At 45.9% G+C, this 24086-nt stretch overlaps 1 protein-coding gene across 1 annotated transcript in view; it reads left to right on the forward strand.

Moving 5' to 3' along the window:
- The window catches only part of LOC145341221 (myoneurin-like), a 117357-nt gene that overhangs the window by 23336 nt on the left and 69935 nt on the right, over positions 1-24086 (forward strand). Inside the window, 1 exon segment of the mRNA XM_080186142.1 lies at positions 470-629. Within this exon segment, the coding sequence (XP_080042268.1) occupies positions 470-629 (160 nt within the window).

Consider the following 24086-nt stretch of genomic DNA (forward strand, 5'->3'; position numbering starts at 1 on the left):
AAATGTGAGGGATTCTACACTGATTGAAACTTTACCTATGAGAGTGTGTAGGACCAATACTAAACTAAACATGAGCCAACACCTGACACTGGACAGCTCTTCAACCCGCATGCCCTTTCCTCTACACTTAGCATTCCTCTCCAAAGGTGGCACAGTGGTTGGCGCTGACGCCTCACAGCGCCAGGGACCCGGGGTCAATTCTGGCCTTGGGTAATTGTCTGTTAGGAGTTTGCACGTTCACCACATGTCTGTGTGGGTTTCCTCCGGGTGCTACGTGCAAACTCTACACGTAATGACCCGAACCAAGAATCAAATCGAATCCAGATCTCTGTGCTGCGAGACAGCAGCGCTAACCACTGTGTCACCGTGCTGCCACTCATGCGCTGCATATCCTCGATTTCTAAATTTCAATCTGTGGGACGAAAGAGTCTTTTCCCGCAAGCTGATGTACTGCTATAACCTGTTGCAGGTGAGAAGCCTTATCAATGTGACATGTGCGATAAAAGTTTTGCCCAGAAATGTCAGCTAGTCTTCCACAATCGCATGCACCACGGTGAGGAGAAGCCATATGCTTGTGACGTCTGCAACCTTCAGTTTGCAACTTCCAGTAACCTGAAAATTCATGTCAGGTAAATATATTCCACACATTGATGGATTGGGCACAAAGTTGAACTTCATGCAATGTCCCACCTTGTGTCAGATTTACTGTTTAATTGCCAATGAACTGTTTATGTTTGGGCAGCACAGTGGTTAGCACTGCTGCCTCTTGGTGTCGGGGACCCAGGTTCAATTCCCAGCTTGGGAGACTGACTGTCTGTGTGGAGTTTGCACATTCTTCTTGTGTCTGCTTGGGATTCCTCCGGGTGCTCCAGTTTCCTCCCATTGTCCTAAAGATTTGCAAGTTAGATCGTTTGGCCATGCTAAATTGACCCTAGCTTTGGGGGAATTTGGGTAAATACATGGGGTTACACAGGATGGGATTGTTATTGGCACAGGCTTGATGGGCTGAATGGCCTCTTTCTGTACTGTAGAGATTCTATATTCATATCACCAAGAGCAGAGGTACTGAATGATACGTAATTCCTCGATTAAAAGGTAGTCTGATGTTTTTGTTGTTTTTAATTCTTGGGGATTGAATGTATACATTTATGAATAAATGTATATCGTGCTAACAAAAATGTCCAATACTTCATATCTCACTTCCTCTTGTACAGTCAGGGCCAATTGTATATGAACAGGCTGATTTATTTTACAGTCTGAGGGAGGAGGTGGACAGCCAGATGTCGTGATCCAAATCAGTAACATTGGTAAAGAGGGGTGAAGTCCTGCGGCAACAGATCAGCTAGACAGTCAATATCTTTCCCCAGAGGTAGGAGAGTCTAAAACTGGAAGGCATAGATTTAAGGTGAGAGGAGAAAAATACAAAAGTGTCCAGACGGACAATTCTTTTTAGTGTGGTGAGTGTCTCGAACAAGCTGCCAGAGGTAGTAGTAAAGACGTGTACGATCTTGTCTTTTAGAAAGCATTTAGACAGTTATATGGGTAAAATGGGTATAGAGGGATATGGGCCAAATGTGGGCAATTGGGACTCGCTTAGGGGTTTCAGAAAAAATTGCGGCATGGACAAGTTGGGCCGAAGGACCTGTTTCCATGTTGTAAACGTCTATGACTCTATAACTTGCTGAGGCTCCTTCGATAGCAGCTTCTAAGCCGGTGGTCTTTACTCCCAGAAAGATTAGGGTGGCAGTTGCATGGCTACACCACCACCTGCAAGTCCCCTCCAAGCCAATCACCGTCCTGACTTGGAGCTATATTGCAGTTTCTTCATTTGTCATTGGGTCAGATATCCTGGAAGCCCCTGACAATCCTGTGTCCATGCACCAAATGCAGGAGCAGGGAGTGAAATCATGGCCGTAGGTTTCTCCTGAAGCCTAACCTTGGTTTACTCCTCACCACTCTGGCACCTTGCAAACTTTGTATATGTATGCTACAAACTCTATTTCAGAACTTCCTGGAGCCTCAGAGCACCCCAAAATCTGATTCCACCTCCACAGCTAGACCTTTCTTTTTATGAATCTTGTAATGGTGTCCAAATTCCCTGTATAACAACATTGATCATAAAATTCTATCATAGTAGCTGAAAAGCATTTTTGTGAGGATGTGAAAGGCACAATGTAAACCATTTGGCAGGCAACGTAGACTGCTGTCAGCCTCAACATTGAGGGATGAGGTTAGATGAGAAAACTCAGGGCCACACCATGGAGGGAGGAGAGCAAGAAGAGCCACACCAACAAGGGAGGAGGCTGGGAAGAGTGTAGATAGGAAGCTTAACATTGGGGCATTCAGAGCTTTACCTTTCCTGCACTCTAGCCACGTCTGAAGAATGAAGAAGTCATCTGCCGCCACAATGCCCAAGAGAAACCCAGCCATTCTTCTGGCGTGCAAAAAAGGAGGGACTGGAAATCCGACAAGTCCTACTTGGCCGTTGATTGCTGTTCTGGCAGCAAGCCAGAACTGCCCCTGGTGCACGGGTCCTGATGTTTTTGCACCTTGATTACTGCTCTTTCCAGGCCCTGATAAACAGTGAAAGCAGCATGACCCAAACTGAGATTAGTGATCCCACAACCAATGGATCATGTTAGAGCTCTGCAGTCCAGTCACATTCAGGTGTGCACAATGGGCGAAAATCAGATAATTGACAGGAATAGGAGGCTCCATGAACATTTCTGTCCTCAAAAAGAGAGTGCCCAACATGTGTGTCCAAAAGATAAACATAAGAACATAAGAAATAGGAGCAGGAGTAGGCCTTCGAGCCTGCCCCGCTATTCAATAAGATCATGGCTGATCTGAAGTGGCTCAGTTCCATTTTCCCGCCTTCTCACCATAACCCTTAATCCCCTTGCCTATCAAAAACCTATCTACCCGCGTCTTAAATTTATTAAGCGAGGCAGCCTCCACCACCTCAACGGGTGGAGAATTCCAGAGATTCACCACCCTTTGAGTGAAGAAGTTCCTCCTCAACTCCATTCTAAACTGCCCCCACCCTTATCTTGAGGCTGTGCCCTCTAGTCCTGCTGTCCTTTCTGAGCAGGAAGAGCATCTCCACCTCTATCCTATCCATCCCGTTCATCACCTTATACGTCTCAATGAGATCTCCCCTCATTTTAAACTCTAACAAGTACAAGCCTAGTTTATTCAGCCTCTCCTCATAGCTCAACCCCCTCAACTCCGGTATCAGCCTAGTAAACCTCCTCTGCACTCCCTCCAAGGCCAAAATATCCTTGCGTAAGTGCGGCGACCAAAACCGCACACAATACTCCAGCTGCGGCCTCACCAGTGCCCTGTACAGTTGCAGCAAGACCTCCCTACTTTTATATTCAATCCCTCTCGCTATGAAGGCCAGCATCCCATTCGCCTTCCTGACCACCTGCTGCACCTGCAGGCTGGGTTTTTGCGACTCATGCACAAGGACCCCGAGGTCCCTCTGCACCGTAGCATGCTGCAGTTTTTCACCACGTAAGTAATAGTCCTTCCTACCATTATTCCTACCAAAGTGGACAACTTCACACTTGCCAGCATTAAATTCCATTTGCCAGTTCCTAGCCCATTCGCCCAACCTGTCTAGATCCCTTTGCAGACTTTCCACACCCTCCGCACAATTTGCCGTTCCACCAATCTTGGTGTCATCAGCAAATTTCGACACCATACACTCGGTTCCCTCCTCCAGATCATCTATATAAATGGTAAATAGCTGAGGCCCCAGCACCGATCCCTGAGGCACTCCACTAGTCACCAACCGCCAATCCGAATAGCACCCATTAACCCCCACTCTCTGCCTCCTGTTTGACAGCCAATCCCCTATCCACGCTAACACCTTACACCCAACTCCATGCCCCCTAACCTTCTGTAACAACCTCTTGTGCGGCACCTTATCAAACGCCTTCTGAAAATCAAGAAACACCACATCCACCGGTTCTCCTCTATCCACCGCACTAGACACATCCTCATAGAATTCCAATAAATTCGTCAGACATGACTTCCCCTTAACAAAACCGTGCTGCGTCTGCTCTATCAAACAATTCTCCTCAAGATGCCTCACTATTTTCTCCTTGATTTCGGATTCAAGCATTTTACCTACAACAGGCATTAAACTAACCGGCCTATAATTCCCTGCCTTTTGCCTGCTACCCTTTTTAAACAACGGTGTAACATTAGCCGTTTTCCAATCATCTGGCACTTCCCTGGAATCCAGTGAGGTTTGGAAAATAATCATCAAGGCATCCACTATCACCTCTGCCATTTCTTTCAGAACCCTTGGATGCATTCCATCCGGTCCTGGGGACTTGTTCACAGTCAGTCCCTCCAGCCTGTCGAGCACTGCCTCTCTAGTAACAATAATGTCATTCAGGCCCTCCACTCCTACCATCTTTCCATCGCTAACACCCGGCAAACTATTCGCGTCCTCCTCCGTGAAGACCGAAGCAAAGCTGGCATTTTCCCACCCGTCTTCAGCCAGAAGTGTCAAGAGTGCGACCCATCTCGACTGCTTCCAGAGGACCTTGCTATATACATTTATATTGAGTCTCCGTGTCTTCAGGAAGCATTGTGTATGTCGTTGCTGGAAGTGGTGTCACAGTCACCAGCATGGGAGACTACCAGAGTGAAGCAACAGGCTGTAGTGTACGCACCTTGTAAATAAAGCTCTGTTAGCTTTTAGAACATAGAACATTACAGCGCAGTACAGGCCCTCGATGTTGCGCCGACCAGAGAAACCAATCTAATGACCCTCGAACCTAAACTATACCAATGTTATCCGTATGCCTATCCACTGACCATTTGAACGCCCTTAAAGCTGGCGAGTCCACAACTGCTGCAGGCAGGGCATTCCACGCCCTTACTACCCTCTGAGTAAAGAAAGGACAGACCAAAGTAGAACGTACAGGGTAAATGATAGGAAGAGGTCATGAAATGGTCTTGGCAGACAAGATTAAGGATAATCCAAAGGCATTTTATTCATATGTTAGGAACAAAAGAGTTGTTAGAGAAAAAATGGGACCTCTTAGGGACAAAGGAGGGGAATTATGTTTAGAGCCCGAGGGAATAGGGGAGATCCTGAATGAATACTTCGCGTCAGTATTCACAAAGGAGAGGGACTTGTTGTCTGGCAGTGTCTTAGAGGGAGTTGTTGACCCGTTGGAGAAAATCTCCATTGCAAGGGAGGAAGGGCTGAATAGATTAGGCTTGTACTCGTTAGAGTTTAGAAGAATGAGGGGAGATCTCATTGAGACATATAAGATGATGAATGGGATGGATAGGATAGAGGTGGAGAGACTCTTCCCGCTCAGAAAGGATAGTAGGACTAGGGGGCATAGCCTCAAGATAAAGGGGGGGCGGTTTAGAACAGAGTTGAGGAGGAACTTCTTCACTCAAAGGGTGGTAAATCTCTGGAATTCTCTGCCCATTGAAGTGGTGGAGGCTGCCTCGCTAAATATTTTTAAGACGCGGGTTGATGGGTTTTTGATGAGAGAGGGGATTAAGGGTTATGGGGAGAGGGCGGGAATGTGGAACTGAGCCACGACAGATCAGCCATGATCTTATTGAATGGCGGGGCAGGCTCGAAGGGCTAGTTGGCCTACTCCTGCTCCTATTTCTTATGTTCTTATGTAAGTGTTAGGTTTTTTCGGGAACATTAAAACTGACAAATCCCCGGGGCCTGATGGCATTTATCCTAGAGTGCTCAGGGAAACAAGAGGTGAAATTGCTGGGCCTCGACAGAAATCTTCCTCTCTTCTTTGGAGAGGTGAGGTCCCAGAGGACTAGAGGAGAGCAAATGTGGTACCGTTGTTTAAAAAGAGTAGCAGGGATTACCCAGGTAATTATAGGCCGGTGAGCTTGACGTCCGTGGTAGGGAAGTTGTTGGAACTCTATACTCTATACCCCTTCCTATAAAGGCAAGCATGCCATATGCATTCTTCACCACCTTCTCCGCCAGTGCTGCCACCTTCAAGGACTTGTGGACTTGCACACCTGGGTCCCTCTGGGTTTCTATACTCTTAATCGTCCTACCATTTATTGTATAACTCCCCCCTCCATTAGTTCTTCCAAAGTGCATCACCTCGCGTTCATCTGGATTAAATTCCATCTGCCATTTCTCCACCCAGAGATAGGATGTATGTGCATTTCGAACAGAGCAATCTCGTTAGTGACAGGCAGCATGGTTTTGTAAGAGGGAGGTCGTGCCTTACAAATCTGGTGGAATTTTTTGAGGAGGTGACAAAAACGGTTGACAAAGGAAGGGCTGTGGATGTCGTCTATATGGATTTCAGTAAGGCGTTTGACAAAGTCCCTCACGGCAGATTGGTGAAAAATGTTAAGGCTCTCCTTGTATCAAGAAATACAAGGAGAGGTGGCTAGATGGGATGAGAACTGGCTTGGTTACAGAAGACAGAGGGTAGCAGTGGAAGGGCCTTTTTCTAGCTGGAGGTCTGTGACTAGTGGTGTTCCGCAAGGCTCCATACTATGCCCTCTGTTATTTGTGATATATATAAATGATTTGGAAGAAGGAGTAACTGGTATGATCAGCAAGTTTGTGGATGACACGAAGATGGCTGGACTCGTTGATAGTGATGAACAGTGTCGGACAGTACAGCAGGATATAGATAGGCTGGTAGATTGGGTGGAGAAATGGCAGATGGAATTTAATCCAGATGAACGCGAGGTGATGCATTTTGGAAGAACTAATGGAGGGGGGAGTTATACAATAAATGGTAGGACGATTAAGAGTATAGAAACCCAGAGGGACCCAGGTGTGCAAGTCCACAAGTCCTTGAAGGTGGCAGCACTGGTGGAGAAGGTGGTGAAGAATGCATATGGCATGCTTGCCTTTATAGGAAGGGGTATAGAGTATAAAAGCTAGCATCTGATGTGGCAGTTGTATAGAACGTTGGTTAGACCACATTTAGAGTATTGCATCCAGTTCTGGTCGCCGCAGTACGAGAAGGACGTGGAGGCCTTAGAGAGAGTGCAGAGAAGGTTTACCAGGATGCTGCCTGGTATGGAGGGTCTTAGCTATGAGGAGAGATTGGGCAAACTGGGGTTGTTCTCCCTGGAAAGATGGAGAATGAGGGGAGACCTAATAGAGGTGTATAAAATTATGAAGGGTATAGAAAGGGTGAACAGTGGGAAGCTTTTTCCCAGGTTGGAGGCGACAATCACGAGGGGTCACAGGCTCAAGGTGAGAGGGGCGAGGTTTAACTCAGATGTTAGAGGGGTGTTTTTTTACACAGAGGGTTGTGGGGTCCTGGAATGCACTGCCAAGTAGGGTGGTGGAGGCAGACATGCTAGGGTTGTTTAAGACTTACCTGGATAGTCACATGAGCAGACTGGAAATGGAGGGATACAAAAGAATGTTCTAGCTGAAGTTCGAGAGCCTCAGGACTTTCCTGGGAATTAATAGATTCCTATCAGTCGTCCAACAAATTTTAAGGCTCACCTTGTCACTTATGTTGGAGCTATTGGGGATCTTCCATTAATGTCTGTATAGCCTGTTGTGTGTCTCCTTTTACATCCACAGGCGATTCTGTCCACCTTGTTGGCCAACAAGGGGCATACACACGGTGGATCGTGCGAGGGCTGCTCTTGGATGTTACTTCGACAGTTGCCTAGTGCTTCACGTCCGTTAGTGTACGCTTAAACTGGACCAGTTGACAGGCAACACGACAGCTCAGTGACTATCACCATCTGCTGCGCAGTCACAGTGATTCAAGCCGGAGATCCGACCTGGGTCCATGTCTGTGGGAGTTTGCACATTCTCCCTGTGCTTGCATGGATTTTTTCCAGGTGCTCTGGTTTCCTCCCACGTCCCAAAAACGTGCTTTTTAGGATGATTGGTGTCAATAAATTGTCCCTGAATTGTATCCCCCTTAATTTGGCGCACATGTAATTCCCTAAATTTGCATCCCCTTTATTGTGGAGTCCACTAGAGGTAGACAAAAATGTCAACAATCGACGAAAGACTTGAATAAGGCACTCACTGAGTGGTAAAATGGGTGGCGCGGGCTTGTAGGGCCGAAGGGCCTGTTTCCTGTGCTCTGCTGTTCTTTGACTCTGAAGAGTGCAGTTGAACAGAGGGATCTGGGCTTCTTCACACAGAGAGTGGTGGGAGTGTGGAATGAGCTGCTGGATGAAGTGATAAATGCAGGGTCACTTTTAACATTTAAGAAAAACTTGGACGGGTTCATGGATGAGAGGGGTGTGGAGGGATATGGTCCAAGTGCAGGTCAGTGGGACGAGGCAAAAAAATGGTTCGGCACAGACAAGAAGAGCCAAAAGGCCTGTTTCCGAGCTGTAATTTTCTATGGTTCTAATACCTAATGTTATGGATGCACCACAATGACTCCAGCCATCTCTCAAGTTCCAAAACACAGTGCTGTAGTTTCTGCAGATGCCGAAGGGCCTGTACTGCACTGTAATGTTCTATCTTCTAAAGTGCAATACCTCACGTTTGTCTGCGTTAAATTCCATTTGCCATTTTTCAGCCCATTTTTCTAGTTGGCCCAAGTGAACATAGAACATTACAGTGCAGAACAGGCCCTTCGGCCCATGATGTTGCACCGACCAGTTAAAAAACAATGACCCTCTAACCTAAACCAATCCCTTATCATCCATAAACCTATCCACGGATCTCTTAAACGCCCCCAAACTAGGCGCATTTACAAGTAAAGAACCTACCTCTGACACCCATCCTATAATTCCCACCCCTTAATTTAAAGCTATGTCCCCTTGTGTTAGCCATCACCATCTGAGGAAAAAGGCTCCCACTATCCACCCTATCTAAACCTCTGATCATCTTGTATGCCTCAATTAGGTCACCTCTCAACCTTCTTCTTTCTAACAAAAACAACCTCAAGTCCCTCAGCCTTTCCTCATAAGACCTTCCCACCATACCAGGCAACATCTTGGTAAACCTCCTCTGCACCCTTTCCAATGCCTCCACATCCTTCTTATAATGTGGCGACCAGAACTGTACGCAATACTCCAAGTGCGGCTGCACCAGAGTTTTGTACAGTTGCAACATGACCTCACGATCTGAAATTCAGTCCCTCTACCAATAAAAGCTAACACACCGTACGCCTTCTTAACAACCTTATCAACCTGGGTGCCAACTTTGAGGGATCTATGCACATGTGAACCAAGGTCTCTCTGCTCGTCGACACTACCAAGAGTCCTTCCATTAGCCCTATATTCTGTGCTCCTGTTACTCTTACCAAAGTGAATCACCTCACACTTTTCCGCATTAAACTCCATTTGCCACCTCTCAGCCCAGCTCTGCAGCTTATCTATGTCCCTCCGCAAACTGTAACATCCATCCTCACTGTCTACAACTCCTCCAACTTTGGTGTTGTCAGCAAATTTACTAACCCATCCTTCTTCCGGGGAAGTGCCGGAAGATTGGAAAACGGCTAATGTTACGCCGTTGTTTAAGAAGGGTGCCAGGCAAAAGGCGGGGAATTATAGGCCGGTTAGTTTAACGTCTGTGGTAGGTAAAATGTTAGAATCCATCATTAAGCAGGAAATTGCGAGGCATCTTGAAGGGAATTGCTTGATAGGGCGGACGCAACACGGTTTCATTAAAGGGAAGTCGTGTCTGACAAATTTACTGGAGTTCTATGAGGATGTGTCTAGGGCAGTGGATAGAGGAGAGCCGGTGGATGTGGTCTTTCTGGATTTTCAGAAGGCGTTTGACAAGGTACCTCACAAGAGGTTATTGCAGAAGGTCAGGGGACATGGAGTTGGGGGTAGGGTGTTAGCGTGGATAGAGGATTGGTTGTCAAATAGGAGGCAGAGAGTGGGGGTCAATGGGTGCTATTCGGATTGGCGGATGGTGACTAGTGGGGTGCCCCAGGGGTCGGTGCTGGGGCCTCAGCTATTTACCATTTATATAGATGATCTGGAGGAGGGAACCGAGTGCAGGGTGTCGAAATTTGCTGATGACACCAAGATTGGGGGAACGGCAAATTGTGCGGAGGGTGTGGAGAGTCTGCAGAAGGATCTAGATAGGCTGGGCGAATGGGCCAGGAAATGGCAAATGGAATTTAATGTTGGCAAGTGTGAGGTGGTCCACTTTGGTAGGAAGAATGGTAGGAAGGACTATTACTTACGTGGCGAAAAACTGCAGCAGGCGACGGTGCAGAGGGACCTCGGGGTCCTTGTGCATGAGTCGCAAAAACCCAGCTTGCAGGTGCAGCAGGTGGTCAGGAAGGCGAATGGGATGCTGGCCTTCATAGCGAGGGGGATTGAATATAAAAGTAGGGAGGTCTTGCTGCAGCTGTATAGGGCATTGGTGAGGCCGCAGCTGGAGTACTGTGTGCAGTTTTGGGCGCCGCACCTGCGCAAGGATATTTTGGCCCTGGAGGGAGTGCAGAGGAGGTTTACTAGGCTGATACCGGAGTTGAGGGGATTGAGCTATGAGGAGAGGCTGAATAAACTAGGCTTGTACTCGTTAGAGTTTAGAAGAATGAGGGGAGATCTCATTGAGACGTATAAGATGATGAATGGGATGGATAGAATAGAGGTGGAGAGACTCTTCCCGCTCAAAAAAGACAGTAGGACTAGGGGGCACAGCCTCAAGATAAAGGGGAGGCGGTTTAGAACGGAGTTGAGGAGGAACTTCTTCACTCAAAGGGTGGTGAATCTCTGGAATTCTCTGCCCGTTGAAGTGGTGGAGGCTGCCTCGCTAAATATTTTTAAGAAGCGGGTTGATGGGTTTTTGATAAGAGAAGGGATTAAGGGTTATGGGGAGAGGGCGGGAAAGTGGAACTGAGCCACGACAGATCAGCCATGATCTTATTGAATGGCGGGGCAGGCTCGAAGGGCTAGATGGCCTACTCCTGCTCCTATTTCTTATGTTCTTATGTTCACCCTCATCTAGGTCATTTATAAAAATGACAAACAGCAGAGGCCCCAAAACAGATCCCTGAGGGTACACCACTTGTAACTGAACTCCAGGTTGATTATTTGCCATCAACCACCACCCTCTGTCTTCTATCAGCTAGCCAATGCCTGATCCAAACTGTTAAATCACCTTCAATCCCATGCATCTGCATTTTCTGCAATAGCCTACCATGGGGAACCTTATCAAACGCTTTGCTAAAATCCATATACACCACGTCAACTGTCTTACCCTTATCCACCTCTTTGGTCACCTTTTCAAAAAACTCAATCAGGTTTGTGAGGCACGACCTACCCTTCACAAAACCGTGTTGACTATCCCTAATCAATTTATTTCTCTCTAGATGATTATAAATCCTATCCCTTATAATTCTGTCCAAAACTTTGCCGACAACAGAAGGAAGGCTCACTGGTCTATAATTCCCAGGATGGTCTCTACTCCCCTTCTTGAACAAAGGGACAACATTTGCCATCCTCCAGTCTTCCAGCACTATACCTGTAGCCAATGACGACATGAAGATCAAAGCCAAAGGCTCTGCAATCTCCTCCCTAGCCTCCCAGAGAATCCTAGGGTAAATCCCGTCTGGCCCAGGGGACTTATCTATTTTCATACTCTCAAGAATTGCTAACACCTCCTCCTTAAGTACCTCAATCCCATCTAGTCTAAAAGATTGTATCTCGTTATTCTCTCGAGTACATTGACGTTTTCCTGCGTGAATACTGACGAAAATATTAATTTAGTGCCTCTCCTATCTTCAGGCTCCATGCACAACTTCCCACTACTGTCTCTGACTGGCCCTAATCTTGCCGTCACCATTCTTTTATTCTTGACATACCTATAGAAAGCTTTTGGGTTCTCCTTGATCCTATCCGCCAAAGTCTTCTCATGTCCTCTTCTAGCTCTTCTTAAATCTCTCTTTAGCTCCTTCCTGGCTAATTTGTAACTCTGATGTGGATGTGCCGGCGTTGGACTGGGGTAAACACAGTAAAAAGTCTGACAACACCAGGTTTTAGTCTAACCGATTTATTTGATAGTAAACTCACAAGCTTTCAAGGGGACTCCCTCTTCATCTGTAACCCCTGTGACTTGCCTGGGTTTGCAAAACCTCACTCACTGTGCTGTCTGGAGACAATACACATCTCTTTAACCTGTGATCAGTGCTCCTTCCACAAACATTGTCGGCCACTTTAGGACTTGAACAGCAGGTTAGGTGTAAAGATTCGCATTCTAATCAGTAATCTGTAAACTGTCTGTGCTTTATACACTCTGTCCGAGGCCAGAACTCTCCATTCACCTGACGAAGAGGGAGTCCCCTCGAAAGCTTGTGAGTTTACTATCAAATAAATCGGTTGGACTAAAACCTGGTGTTGTCAGACTTTTTACTTTAATTTGTAGCTCTCCAGTGCTCTAACTGAGCCTTCATGTCTCATTTTTACATAAGCCTCCTCCTTCCTCTTCACCAGAGATTCAACTTCTTTAGTACACCACGGTTCCCTCACTCAACCACTTCCTCCCTGCCTGACAGGTACATATTTATCAAGGACTCGCGGTAGCTGCTCCTTGAATAAGCTCCACATTTCAGTTGTTCCCAGCCCCTAAAGTTTCCTACTCCAACCTATGTATCCCAAATCTTGCCTAATAGCCTCATAATTACCTTTCCCCTAGCTATAACGTCTGCCCTTTGGTGTATGCCTATCCCTTTCCATCACTAAGGTAAATGTAACCCAATTGTGGTCACTATCACCAAAGTGCTCACCTACCTCCAAGTCTAACACCTGGTCTGGTTCATTACCCAGTACCAAATCCAATGTACATAGAACATAGAACACTACAGCACAAACAGGCCCTTCGGCCCACGAGTTGTGCCGATCACATCAACACATACCAATCTATAGACCTATCTATAACCCCCAATCCCATTAAACCCCATATACCCATCCAGAAGTCTTTTAAAAGACCCCAGCGAGTTCGCCTCCACCACCACTGACGGCAGCCGATTCCATTCACTCACCACCCTCACTCAATGTAGCTTCACCTCTTGTTGGCCTATCTACATACTGTGTCAGGAAACCTTCCTGCACACATTGGACAAAAACTGACCCCTCTAACGTGCTTGAGCTATAGCTTTTCCAATCGATATTTGTAAAGTTAAAGTTCCCCCATAACAACTACCCTGTTACTTTCGCACCTATCCAGGATCACCTTTGCAATCCTTTCCTCTACATCTCTGGAACTTTTTGGAGGCCTATAAAAAAAACTCCCAGCAGTGTGATCTCTCCTTTCCTGTTTCTGATCTCAGCCCATACTACCCCAATAGACAGGTCCACATCAAACTCCTTTCTACCACCGTAATACTGTCCTTGACTAACAATGCCACGCCTCCCCCTCTTCTACCACTTTCTCTGCTCTGACTGAAACATCTGAACCCCGGGACCTGCAACAACCATTCCTGTCCCTGCTCTATCCATGTCTCTGAAATGGCCACAACATCGAAGTCCCAGGCACCAATCCAGGCTGCAAGTTCACCCACCTTATTGCGTATGCTCCTCGCATGAACCCACCCTCCTGCCTGCCAATACTCTGCTGCGACCTAGAAACCTTATCCATGACCTCCCTATTCTCATCCTCCTGTACATTAGAGCTACAATTCAGGTTCCCATCCCCCCTCTGAATCAGTTTAAACCCCCCTGAATAGCATTGGCAAATTTTCCCCCCAAGATATTCGTACCCCTCTGGTTCAGGTGCAGACCATCCCTTTTGTAGAGGTCCAACCCTCTGTGTTTCTTCGCATAATATCACATTATAATATCAACACAAAGGCTGGTGAAGAGAACTTTGAACACTGCTTGCGAGCCACTCGAGAGAAAAATAATTAATGAAAAGTGAAAGAAAAAAAACTTTGGCATGTGCTCCGAACATCATCAGCAAGGAGACATGAACATCTACCCCCTGCAGAGCAATTATAGAGTTGAGAATGTTTTGAAAAATAACATGCTGAAGCTCAGGTTGTTGTCTTGTTTAAATGGGAAAAGCAAGCAAGCTGCTGAAAACATGTTACAAAGTGATCATTCGAGAGAAAATAGCAGGAGTTTTTAGCGTTGTGGCACTCTGTGATGAATTGTGCAACGAAGGGGCTCCAGTATTGAGCGATGTAACTATTTTGTGCAGGCAAACAAAATAGTAAACAATATTAGCGTTTCCATTTTCCTGAGTGTGATGAGGGGAAAAAATCCTTTCAAACTCCTTTGATGCACATTGTATGAAGTAACAAGACGAGGGAGTATTTAATGAATGTAAGGACACTCAAGCTCAGTATCATATGGATTTTGGGTAACTTATTCACCAATCTCCAAAAGACAGGTGAATAGAATAGTTAGGGCACATGGGACCACTTGCTTTTATCAGTCATGACGTAGAGTAGAAGAGCAAAGAGGTAACGTTGGAGTTGTACAGAGCGTTTGATGAGGCCACAGCTGGAGTACTGTGTGCAGTTCTGGTCACCTCACTATAGGAAGGATGTGATTGCACTGGAGGAAGTACAGAGGAGATTCACCAGGATGCCAGCTGGAATGGAACATTTGAGGTATAAGGAAAAACTGGATAGGCTTGGACTGTTTTCTTTGGAGCAGAGAAGGCTGGGGGGGCCAGGGGATGGGGGGGGGAGGTCATGAGGTGTATAATATTGAGGGGTGTGGACAGGGTGAGTAAGCAGCAGCCGTTTCCTTAGTTGAGGGGTGAATCACAAGGGGCCATAGTTTTAGGGTGAGAGGATTTGAGAAAAATGATTTGCATCCAAGAAAGTGGTATCTAGAATGCACTGTCTGGGAAGATAGTGGAGGTTGGAAATCTTGCAACCTTACGGGACAAGTGCTGGAAATGGGGATTAGCGTGACTTTAGTGGTAATTGTTGGTGCAGCCTCATTGAGACAAAGGGATCTTTCTATACTGTACACTCTGACAGGGAGAGTTACAGAACAGAGATGTAGGGGTACATATTCATAGCTCCTTGAAAGTGGAGTCACAGGTGGACAAAGGGTGAAGAATGCATTTGGCATGCTTGGTTTCATTGGTCAGAACATTGAATACAGGAGTTGGGAATTCTTGTTGAAGTTGTACAAGACATTGATAAGGCCACACTTGAAATACTGTGTGCAATTCTGGTCACCCTATTATAGAAAGAATATTATTAAACTAGAAAGAGTGCAGAAAAGATTCACTGGGATGCTACCAGGACTTGATGGTATGAGTTATAAGGAGAGGCTGGATAGACTGAGACGTTTTTCACTGGAGTGTAGGAGGCTGAGGGGTGACTTTATAGAGGTCTATAAAATAATGAGCGGCACAGATCAGCTAGATAGTCAATATCTTTTCCCAAAGGTAGGGGAGTCTGAAACTAAGTTTAAGATGAGAGAGGAGAGATACAAAAGTGTCCAGAGGGTCAATTTTTTCATACAGAGGGTGGTGAGTGCCTGGAACAAGCTGCCAGAGGTAATAGTAAAGGCGGGTAAAATTTTGTCTTTTGAAAAGCATTTAGATAGTTACATGGGTTTGATGAATATAGAGGGATATGGGCCAAATGTGGGCAATTGGAATGAGCTTAGGGGTTTTAAAAAAGAAAGGTTAGCATGGATAAGTTGGGCCGAAGAGCCTGTTTCCATGCTGTAAACCTCTGACTCTATTGTTCCTCAGAAATTATGTGCAACCAGAGAAGCCAGGCACTAAACTATGTGGACAACTTGTAGAAAGTCTGCAAGCACTATATTCACCAAAGAATCTTTGGTCATTGCAGAGCAGTTCAGATTCCAAGAAGCGGGGAAATCAATTTTGCAATTTGTGGCTGTACTGTGCAGAGTACTGAGAGTTCGATGATGTGCTGAATGATACAATCTGGGATAGATTGATCTGTGGACTGCAAAGTGAGGCAATGTAGCTGCTAACCAAGTGTAACGTAATTCTGAAAAAGGCCATGGAAATTGCTGTTTTGATGGAGCTGGCTGTGAACAAACTCAGCAACTGAGTTTGAATAATCTGATATTGGCTGAGTTGAACATAGAACATAGAACATTACAGCGCGGAACAGGCCCTTCGGCCCACAATGTTGCGCCGACCAGTCTTATTTTTAAAAAAAAACATTGACCCACTAATCTAAACCACTCCTTTTTCGTCCATAAACCTATCCACCAATCTCTTAAACGCCCCCAAACTAGGCGCATTTACAACTGCAGCAGGCAGGGCATTCCAGTCCCTCACCACCCTCTGGGTAAAGAACCTGCCCCTGACATCCGTCCTATAACTACCCCCCCTTAATTTAAAGCCATGCCCCCTCGTGCTAGATTTCTCCATCCGAGGAAACAGGCTATCACCATCCACCCTATCTAAACCTCTAATCATCTTATATGTTTCTATAAGATCCCCTCTTAGCCGCCTTCTTTCCAGTGAAAACAACCCCAAATCCCTCAGTCTCTCCTCATAGGACCTCCCCTGCATACCAGGCAACATCCTGGTAAACCTCCTCTGCACCCTCTCCAAAGCCTCCACATCCTTCCTGTAATGTGGGGACCAGAACTGCACACAGTACTCCAAGTGCGGCCGCACCAGAGTTGTGTACAGTTGCAACATAACGCTGCGACTCCTAAATTCAATCCCCCTACCAATAAACGCCAAGACACCGTATGCCTTCTTAACAACCTTATCTACTTGATTCCCAACTTTCAGGGATCTATGTACACATACACCTAGATCCCTCTGCTCCTCCACTCTATTCAAAGTCCTCCCGTTAGCCCTATACTCAACACATCTGTTATTCCTACCGAAATGGATTACCTCACACTTCTCCGCATTAAACTCCATCCGCCACCTCGCGGCCCAGCTCTGCAACCTGTCCAAGTCACCCTGCAAACTTCGACACCCTTCCTCACAATCTACCACTCCTCCGACTTTGGTGTCATCAGCAAACTTACTAATCCACCCAACTATACCCTCATCCAGATCATTAATAAAGATTACGAACAGCAGTGGCCCCAAAACAGATCCCTGAGGCACACCACTCGTAACCGAACTCCATGATGAATAATTACCATCAACCACCACCCTCTGTCTCCTATCTGCTAACCAATTCCTGATCCAAGTACCTAAATTACCACCAATCCCATACATCTGCATTTTCTGCAGAAGCATACCATGGTGAACCTTATCAAACGCCTTACTAAAATCCATATATACCACATCTACTGCCTTACCCCTATCCACCTCTTTGGTCACCTTCTCAAAGAACTCAATAAGGTTAGTAAGGCACGACCTTCCCGCTACAAAACCATGCTGACTATCTCTAATCAATTCATTACTCTCCAAATAACTATAAATCCTATCCCTAATAATTCTTTCTAAAACCTTGCCCACTACAGAAGTAAGACTCACTGGTCTATAATTCCCAGGGAAGTCTCTGCTCCCCTTCTTAAACAATGGGACAACATTCGCTGTCCTCCAATCATCCGGTACTATACCAGAGACCAACGACGACCTGAAGATCAGAGCCAGTGGCTCTGCAATCACCTCTCTTGCCTCCCATAGAATCCTAGGGTAAATCCCGTCAGGACCAGGGGACTTATCTATTTTCAACCCTTCTAGAATATCCAACACATCCTCTGTATCAACTACAATACTTTCTATTTTACACCCCTTCACCCCAGTGACCTCCTCAGCTACATTCATATCGTCCTGTGTGAACACCGAAGAGAAATAATGGTTCAATGCCTCTCCAATCTCTTCCGGTTCCACACACAACTTCCCCCTACTGTCTGTAACTGGCCCTAATCTTGCCCTGACCAACCTTCTATTCTTGACATACCTATAGAACGCCTTAGGATTCTCCTTAATCCTATCAGCCAAAGTCATCTCATGCCCTCTTCTAGCCCTTCTTAACTCCCTCTTCAACTCCCTCCTAGCCAATCTAAAGCTTTCTACTGCACTACCCGAGCCCTCAAGCCTCATCCGAACATAAGCCTCCTTCTTCTTCCTAACCAACAAATCAACTTTTTTCGTGCACCACGGTTCCCTAGCCCTACCAATTCCTCCTTGCCTGACAGGGACATACCTATCACAGACCCACAGTAGCTGCTCCTTGAACAAACTCCACATTTCAGACGTTCCTAGTCCCTGTAATCTCCTAGTCCAACCAATGCTTCCTAATTGACACCAAAGAGTTTTGAGACTCATATGTCAGCAAATTTGTTTCCACATGTAGTAAAGAGCAATTATCCAGCATTGTTGGGTCAAGCATGATTATAAAAAGATTTGATTGAACTGGGCTGAAATCACCTGATGAAGGAGCAGCACTCCAAAAGCTAGTGGGGTTTGCTACCAAATAAACCTGTTGGACTTTAACCTGGTGTTGTGAGATTCTTACTGTGTTTATCCCAGTCCAACGTCGGCATCTCCACATCAAGAATGAAAGACATCAGATTTGAATTGAAGATTAAAGAATGAAGCCAAGCAAAATGCCTGAAGACGGGGTCAGCACCCTACATTATTAGGCTAAAAGCGAAGGCTGACTTGGAACAACTGGTAAAGCCGGGAATCTTGGATCCTGTAAGCATTAGTGAATGGGCTACTCAAATAGTATCATTCATCAAAAATGATGGATCCATACTCATTTGCAGAGACTTCAAAGTCATCCTTAATCTAATAATGCAGAACAGTACCTGATACTCCACATTGACTTGTTTGCAGGATTGACAGGAGGCCAGCATTTTAGCAAAATCAACCTAAGCCAGGCATACTTGCAAATGAATCTTAACCAGAAGTCTCAAGAATGTCTGACAACCATGACACACACAGGCTTGTTCCAGTACTGAAGATTACTGTTTGGCATCCATCAGCTCTGTTTCAAAGAGCAATGAATCTCACCCTAAGGGGACTGAGTGGTGTCAAGTGTGATCTGGATGACATCTTAGTCACTGGAAGAGATGAAGAGGACCATTTTTGGAATTTAGCTGCTAATCTTCAGAGATTGGAAGATTATTGATTGAGAATCCGCAAATACAAGTGAGAGTGTTTCCAGTCCTCTGCTTATTTGGGATGAGTGATTGATGCCACTGACCTTCACAAATCTCCTTCGAAAGTCAAAGCTGTCACAGAGGCGTCCACACCTCACAATATTAACCAGTTGCGATCTTTTCTAGGATTGTTGAACTATTACAGAATTTGTTTCACATTTGGCAGCCATTTTAAAACCATTGCGTAGTCTCTTGGGCCAAAACAAGAAGTGGAAGTGGTCAGCTCAATGCAATAACTCTTTTGTCAAACAAAATAAGCACTGCTCAAATCTGAAGTCCTTACATGCTTTGATCCTATCCTACCCTCCGGTTAGCAAATGACACAACTCCTTATTGTATTGCAGACAGCAGTGGTATCCCACATGTGCTGTCGAGTGAAACATAAACTAGAAGCAGTAGTAGGCCGTTTGGACCTTTGAAACATAGAAAGATAGAAAATAGGTGCAGGAGTAAGCCATTCAGCCCTTTGAGCCTGCACCACTATTCAATAAAATCATGGTTGATCATGCACTTTCTGTAACCCATTCACAAGGGCCACATCCAGCTCCCTCTTGAATATATCTAATGAACTGCCCCCAACAGCTTTCTGTAGTAGAGAATTCCACAGGTTCACAACTGAGTGAAGAAGTTCTTCCTCATCTCAGTCCTGGATGGCTTACCCATAGAAACCATAGAAAACTTACAGCTCAGAAACAGGCCCATTGGCCCTTGTCTGCGCCGAACCGTTTTTTTGCCTAGTCTCACTGACCTGCACTTGGACCATATTCCTCCACACCCCTCTCATCCATCTACCTGTCCAAGTTTTTCTTAAATGTTAAAAGTGACCCTGCATTTACCACTTTATCCGGCAGCTCATTCCACACTCCCACCACTCCCTGTGTGAAGAAGCCCCCCCCCCCAATATTCCCTTTAAACTTTTCCCCCCTCACCCTTAACCCATGCCCTCTGGTTTTTTTCTCCCCTAGCCTCAGTGGAAAAAGCCTGCTTGCATTCACTCTATATCAAAATCTTATACACCTCTGTCAAATCTCCCCTCATTCTTCTACGCTCCAGAGAATAAAGTCCTAACCTTTTCAATCACTCTCTGTAACTCAGCTTCTCAAGTCCCGGCAACATCCTCGTGAACCTTCTCTGCACTCTTTCAATCTTAACTTGCATCCTTTCTGGAACTGTACATAATACTCAAAATTCGGCCTCACTAATGCCTTATATAACCTTGCCATAACACTCGAACTTTTATACTCGATACTCTAATTCTTCATGTGAGAGACTGGATCGACTGGGCTTGTACTTACTGGAATTTAGAAGAAAGAGAGGGGATCTCATAGAAACGTATAAAATCCTGATGTCAGTGCTGCCATTCCAGAATCAGTCTGATGAACCTTCGCTGGAATCCCTTAATAGCAAGAATGTGCTTTCTCAGACAAGGAGAACAAAACTGCACACTATACTCAAAGTGTGGCCTCACCAAGGCCCTGTGTAACTGCAGCAAGATATCCTTACTACTATTCTCAAATCCTTTTGCTGTGAAGGCCAGCATGCCATTAGCTTTCCTCACTGCCTGCAGTACCTGCATATCAACCTTCAGCAAATGTTCCACCATGACACCTGGATCACATTGCACTTCCCCTTTTCCTAAACAGCCACCATTCCGATAATCTTTCTTCCTGTTTTTGCCACCAAAGTGGGTAAACTCACTTTTATCCATATTATTTTGCATTTGCCAAGTATTTGCCCACTCTGCTAGCCTGCCCAAGTCACCGTACAGCCTCTTTGCATCCTCCTGACAGCACATGTTTGCCACTCAGCTGAGTGTTGTCTGCAAATTTGGCGATATTGCATTCAAATCCTTTGTCCAAATCATTAATGCATATTGTGAATAGCTAGGATCTCAGCACTGAACCCTGCAGTACCCCATTAGTCATTGCCTGACACTCTGCTAAGGTATGTGTTGGGTATAGGGCTAACGGGAGGACTTTGAATAGTGTGGATGAACAGAGGTATGTGTACATAGATCCCTGAAAGTTGGGAATCAAGTAGATAAGGTTGTTAAGAAGGCATACGGTGTCTTGGCGTTTATTGGTAGGGGGATTGAATTTAGGAGTCGCAGCGTCATGTTGCAACTGTACACAACTCTGGTGCGGCCGCACTTGGAGTTCTGTGTGCAGTTCTGGTCCCCACATTACAGGAAGGATGTGGAGGCTTTGGAGAGGGTGCAGAGGAAGTTTACCAGGATGTTGCCTGGTATGGAGGGGAGGTCCTATGAGGAGAGACTGAGGGATTTGGGGTTGTTTTCGCTAGAAAGAAGGCGGCTAAGAGGAGATCTTATTGAAACATGTAAGATGATTAGAGGTTTAGATAGGGTGGATAGTGATAGCCTTTTTCCTCGGATGGAGAAAGCTAGCACGAGGGGGCATGGCTTTAAATTAAGGGGGGGTAGTTATAGGACGGATGTCAGGGGTAGGTTCTTTACCCAGAGGGTGGTGAGGGATTGGAATGCCCTGCCTGCTGCAGTTGTAAATGCGCCTAGTTTGGGGGCGTTTAAGAGATCCGTGGATAGGTTTATGGACGAAAAGGGATTGGTTTAGATTAGTGGGTCATTGTTTTTTTTTAACTGGTCGGCGCAACATCGTGGGCCGAAGGGCCTGTTCTGCGCTGTAATGTTCTATGTTCTATGTATGAGATGGATCTGGTAGGTTAGGTTAAAGAAAATCCCAAGAGATTCCATAGCCGCACCTGCGCAAAGGTATTTTGGCCTTGGAGGGAGTGCAGAAGAGGTTTACTAGGCTGATACCGGAGTTGAGGGGGTTGAGCTATGAGGAGAGGCTGAATAAACTGGGCTTGTACTCGTTAGAGTTTAGAAGAATGAGGGGAGATCTCATTGAGACGTATAAGATGATGAATGGGATGGATAGGATAGAGGTGGAGAGGCTCTTCCCGCTCAGAAAGGACAGTAGGACTGATCCACTTCAGATCAGCCATGATCTTATTGAATGGCGGGGCAGGCTCGAAGGGCTGGATGGCCTACTCCTGCTCCTATTTCTTATGTTCTTATGTTCTTATATCAAGAGTAAAAGGGTGGCTAGAGGGAGAAGAGTTCCTCTCAAAGATTAGCATGGCCATCTGTGTGTGGAGCCACAAGAAATGGGTGAGATTTTTCATGAATATTTCTCTCCTCAGTGTTTACTGCAGAGAAAATCATGGGTGCTAAAGAAATAAGGGAAACAAGTGGTGATGTCTTGGGCCATATGCGTGTCATTAGGGAAAAGGTATCTTTAGCCTTAAAGCACGTTGAGGTGGATAAATCAAGGGCTGATCAAGTGCATCCTCGGATCTTGTGGGAGTCGAGGGAAGAAATTGCAGAGGCCCGCAAAGGATCTACCAACATTTGGATAGTCAAGGTCAGATTAGGGATAGTCAGCATGGCTTGATGCGTGGGAAGTCATGTCTGACAAATCTTTGAATTTTTCGAAGAGGTAACTGAGAGCGTGGATGAGGGTAGAGCAGTAAGTGGTGTTTGTATGGATTTCACCTTTGACAAGATCGCGCAAGGCAGGCTGGTTTGGAAGGTAAGGTCACATGGGATCTCGGGAGACTTAGCAAATTGGATTAAAAATTGGTTTGATGGTAGGAAGCAGAGGGTGATGGTTGAAGGTTATTTCTCAGATTGGAGGCCTGTGACAAGTGGTGTGCCTCAGGGGTTGGTGTTGGGACCCTTCTTATTCGTTATTTATATAAATGATTTGGATGTGAATATACGAAGCATGGCTAGTAAGTTTGTGGATGATGCTAAATTAGGAGGTATTCTTGATCGCGAAGAAAGTTATCAGAAATTACAGAGGGGTCTTGATCAGTTAAGAAATGGGCTGAGGATTGGCAAATGGGTTTCATATAGATAAGCGTGAGAGTTGCTTTTTGGAAAGCCGAACCAGGGTAAGACTTAGACAGTGAATGGTTGGGCCCTGGGGAGTATTGAGGAACACAATCAGAAGTCTCACAACATAAGAAATAGGAGCAGGAGTAGGCCATCTACTCAGCGGGTGGTGAGTGAATGGAATCGGCTGCCGTCAGTGGTGGTGGAGGCGAACTCGCTGGGGTCTTTTAAAAGACTTCTGGATGAGTATATCGGATCTAATGGGATTGGGGGTTATAGATAGGTCTATGGCTTAGTAGGTATAGAAGTGATCGGCGCAACTAGTGGGCCAAAGGGCCTGTTTGTGCTGTAGTGTTCTATGTTCTTAGTAGTTTAAAAAAGGGGCAACATGGACAAGTTGGGCCGAAGGGCCTGTTTTCATGCTGTAAACCTCTATGATTCTGTGATTCTATCTAGCCCTTCGAGCCTGCCCCGCCATTTAATAAGATCATGGCTGATCTGAAGTGGATCAGTTCCACTTTCCCACTTTCTCCTCATAGCCCTTAATTCCCCTGTCTATCAAAAACCTATCTACCCGTGACTTAAATATATTTAGCGAGGTAGCCTCCACCACTTTAATGGGCAGAGAATTCCAGAGATACACCACCCTTTGAGTGAAGAAGTTCCCCCTCAATTCTGATCTAAACTGCCACTCCCTCATATTGAGGCTGTGCCCTCTAGTCTTGCTATCCTTTCTAAGCGGGAAGAATCTCTCTACCTCTACCCTATCCATCCCTTTCGTTATCTTATACGTCTCTATAAGATCCCCCCTCATCCTTCTAAACTCCAACAAGTACAGACCCAGTCTATTTAGTCTCTCTTCATAGTCCAATGCCCTCATCTCCGGTATCAGCCTAATGAACCTCCTCTGCACTCCCTCCAAGGCCAATATATCCTTCCGCAAGTGCGGTGACCAAAACTGCACACAGTACTCCAGCTGTAGCCTCACCAGTACCCTGTACAGTTGCAGCAAGACCTCCCTACTTCTATATTCTGTCCCCGTCGCTATAAAGGCCAACATTCCATTCACCTTCTTGATCACCTGCTGCACCTACAGACTGGGTTTTTGCGACTCGTGCACAAGGACCCCCAGGTCCCTCTGCACCGTAGCATGCTGCAGCTTTTCGCCTTTTAAATAATAATCCCTCCTACTATTATTTCTGCCAAA

The sequence above is a fragment of the Carcharhinus amblyrhynchos genome, chromosome 3 (genome assembly GCF_965287045.1).
Source record: "Carcharhinus amblyrhynchos chromosome 3, sCarAmb.v2.hapA, whole genome shotgun sequence".
NCBI classification, from domain to species: domain Eukaryota; kingdom Metazoa; phylum Chordata; class Chondrichthyes; order Carcharhiniformes; family Carcharhinidae; genus Carcharhinus; species Carcharhinus amblyrhynchos.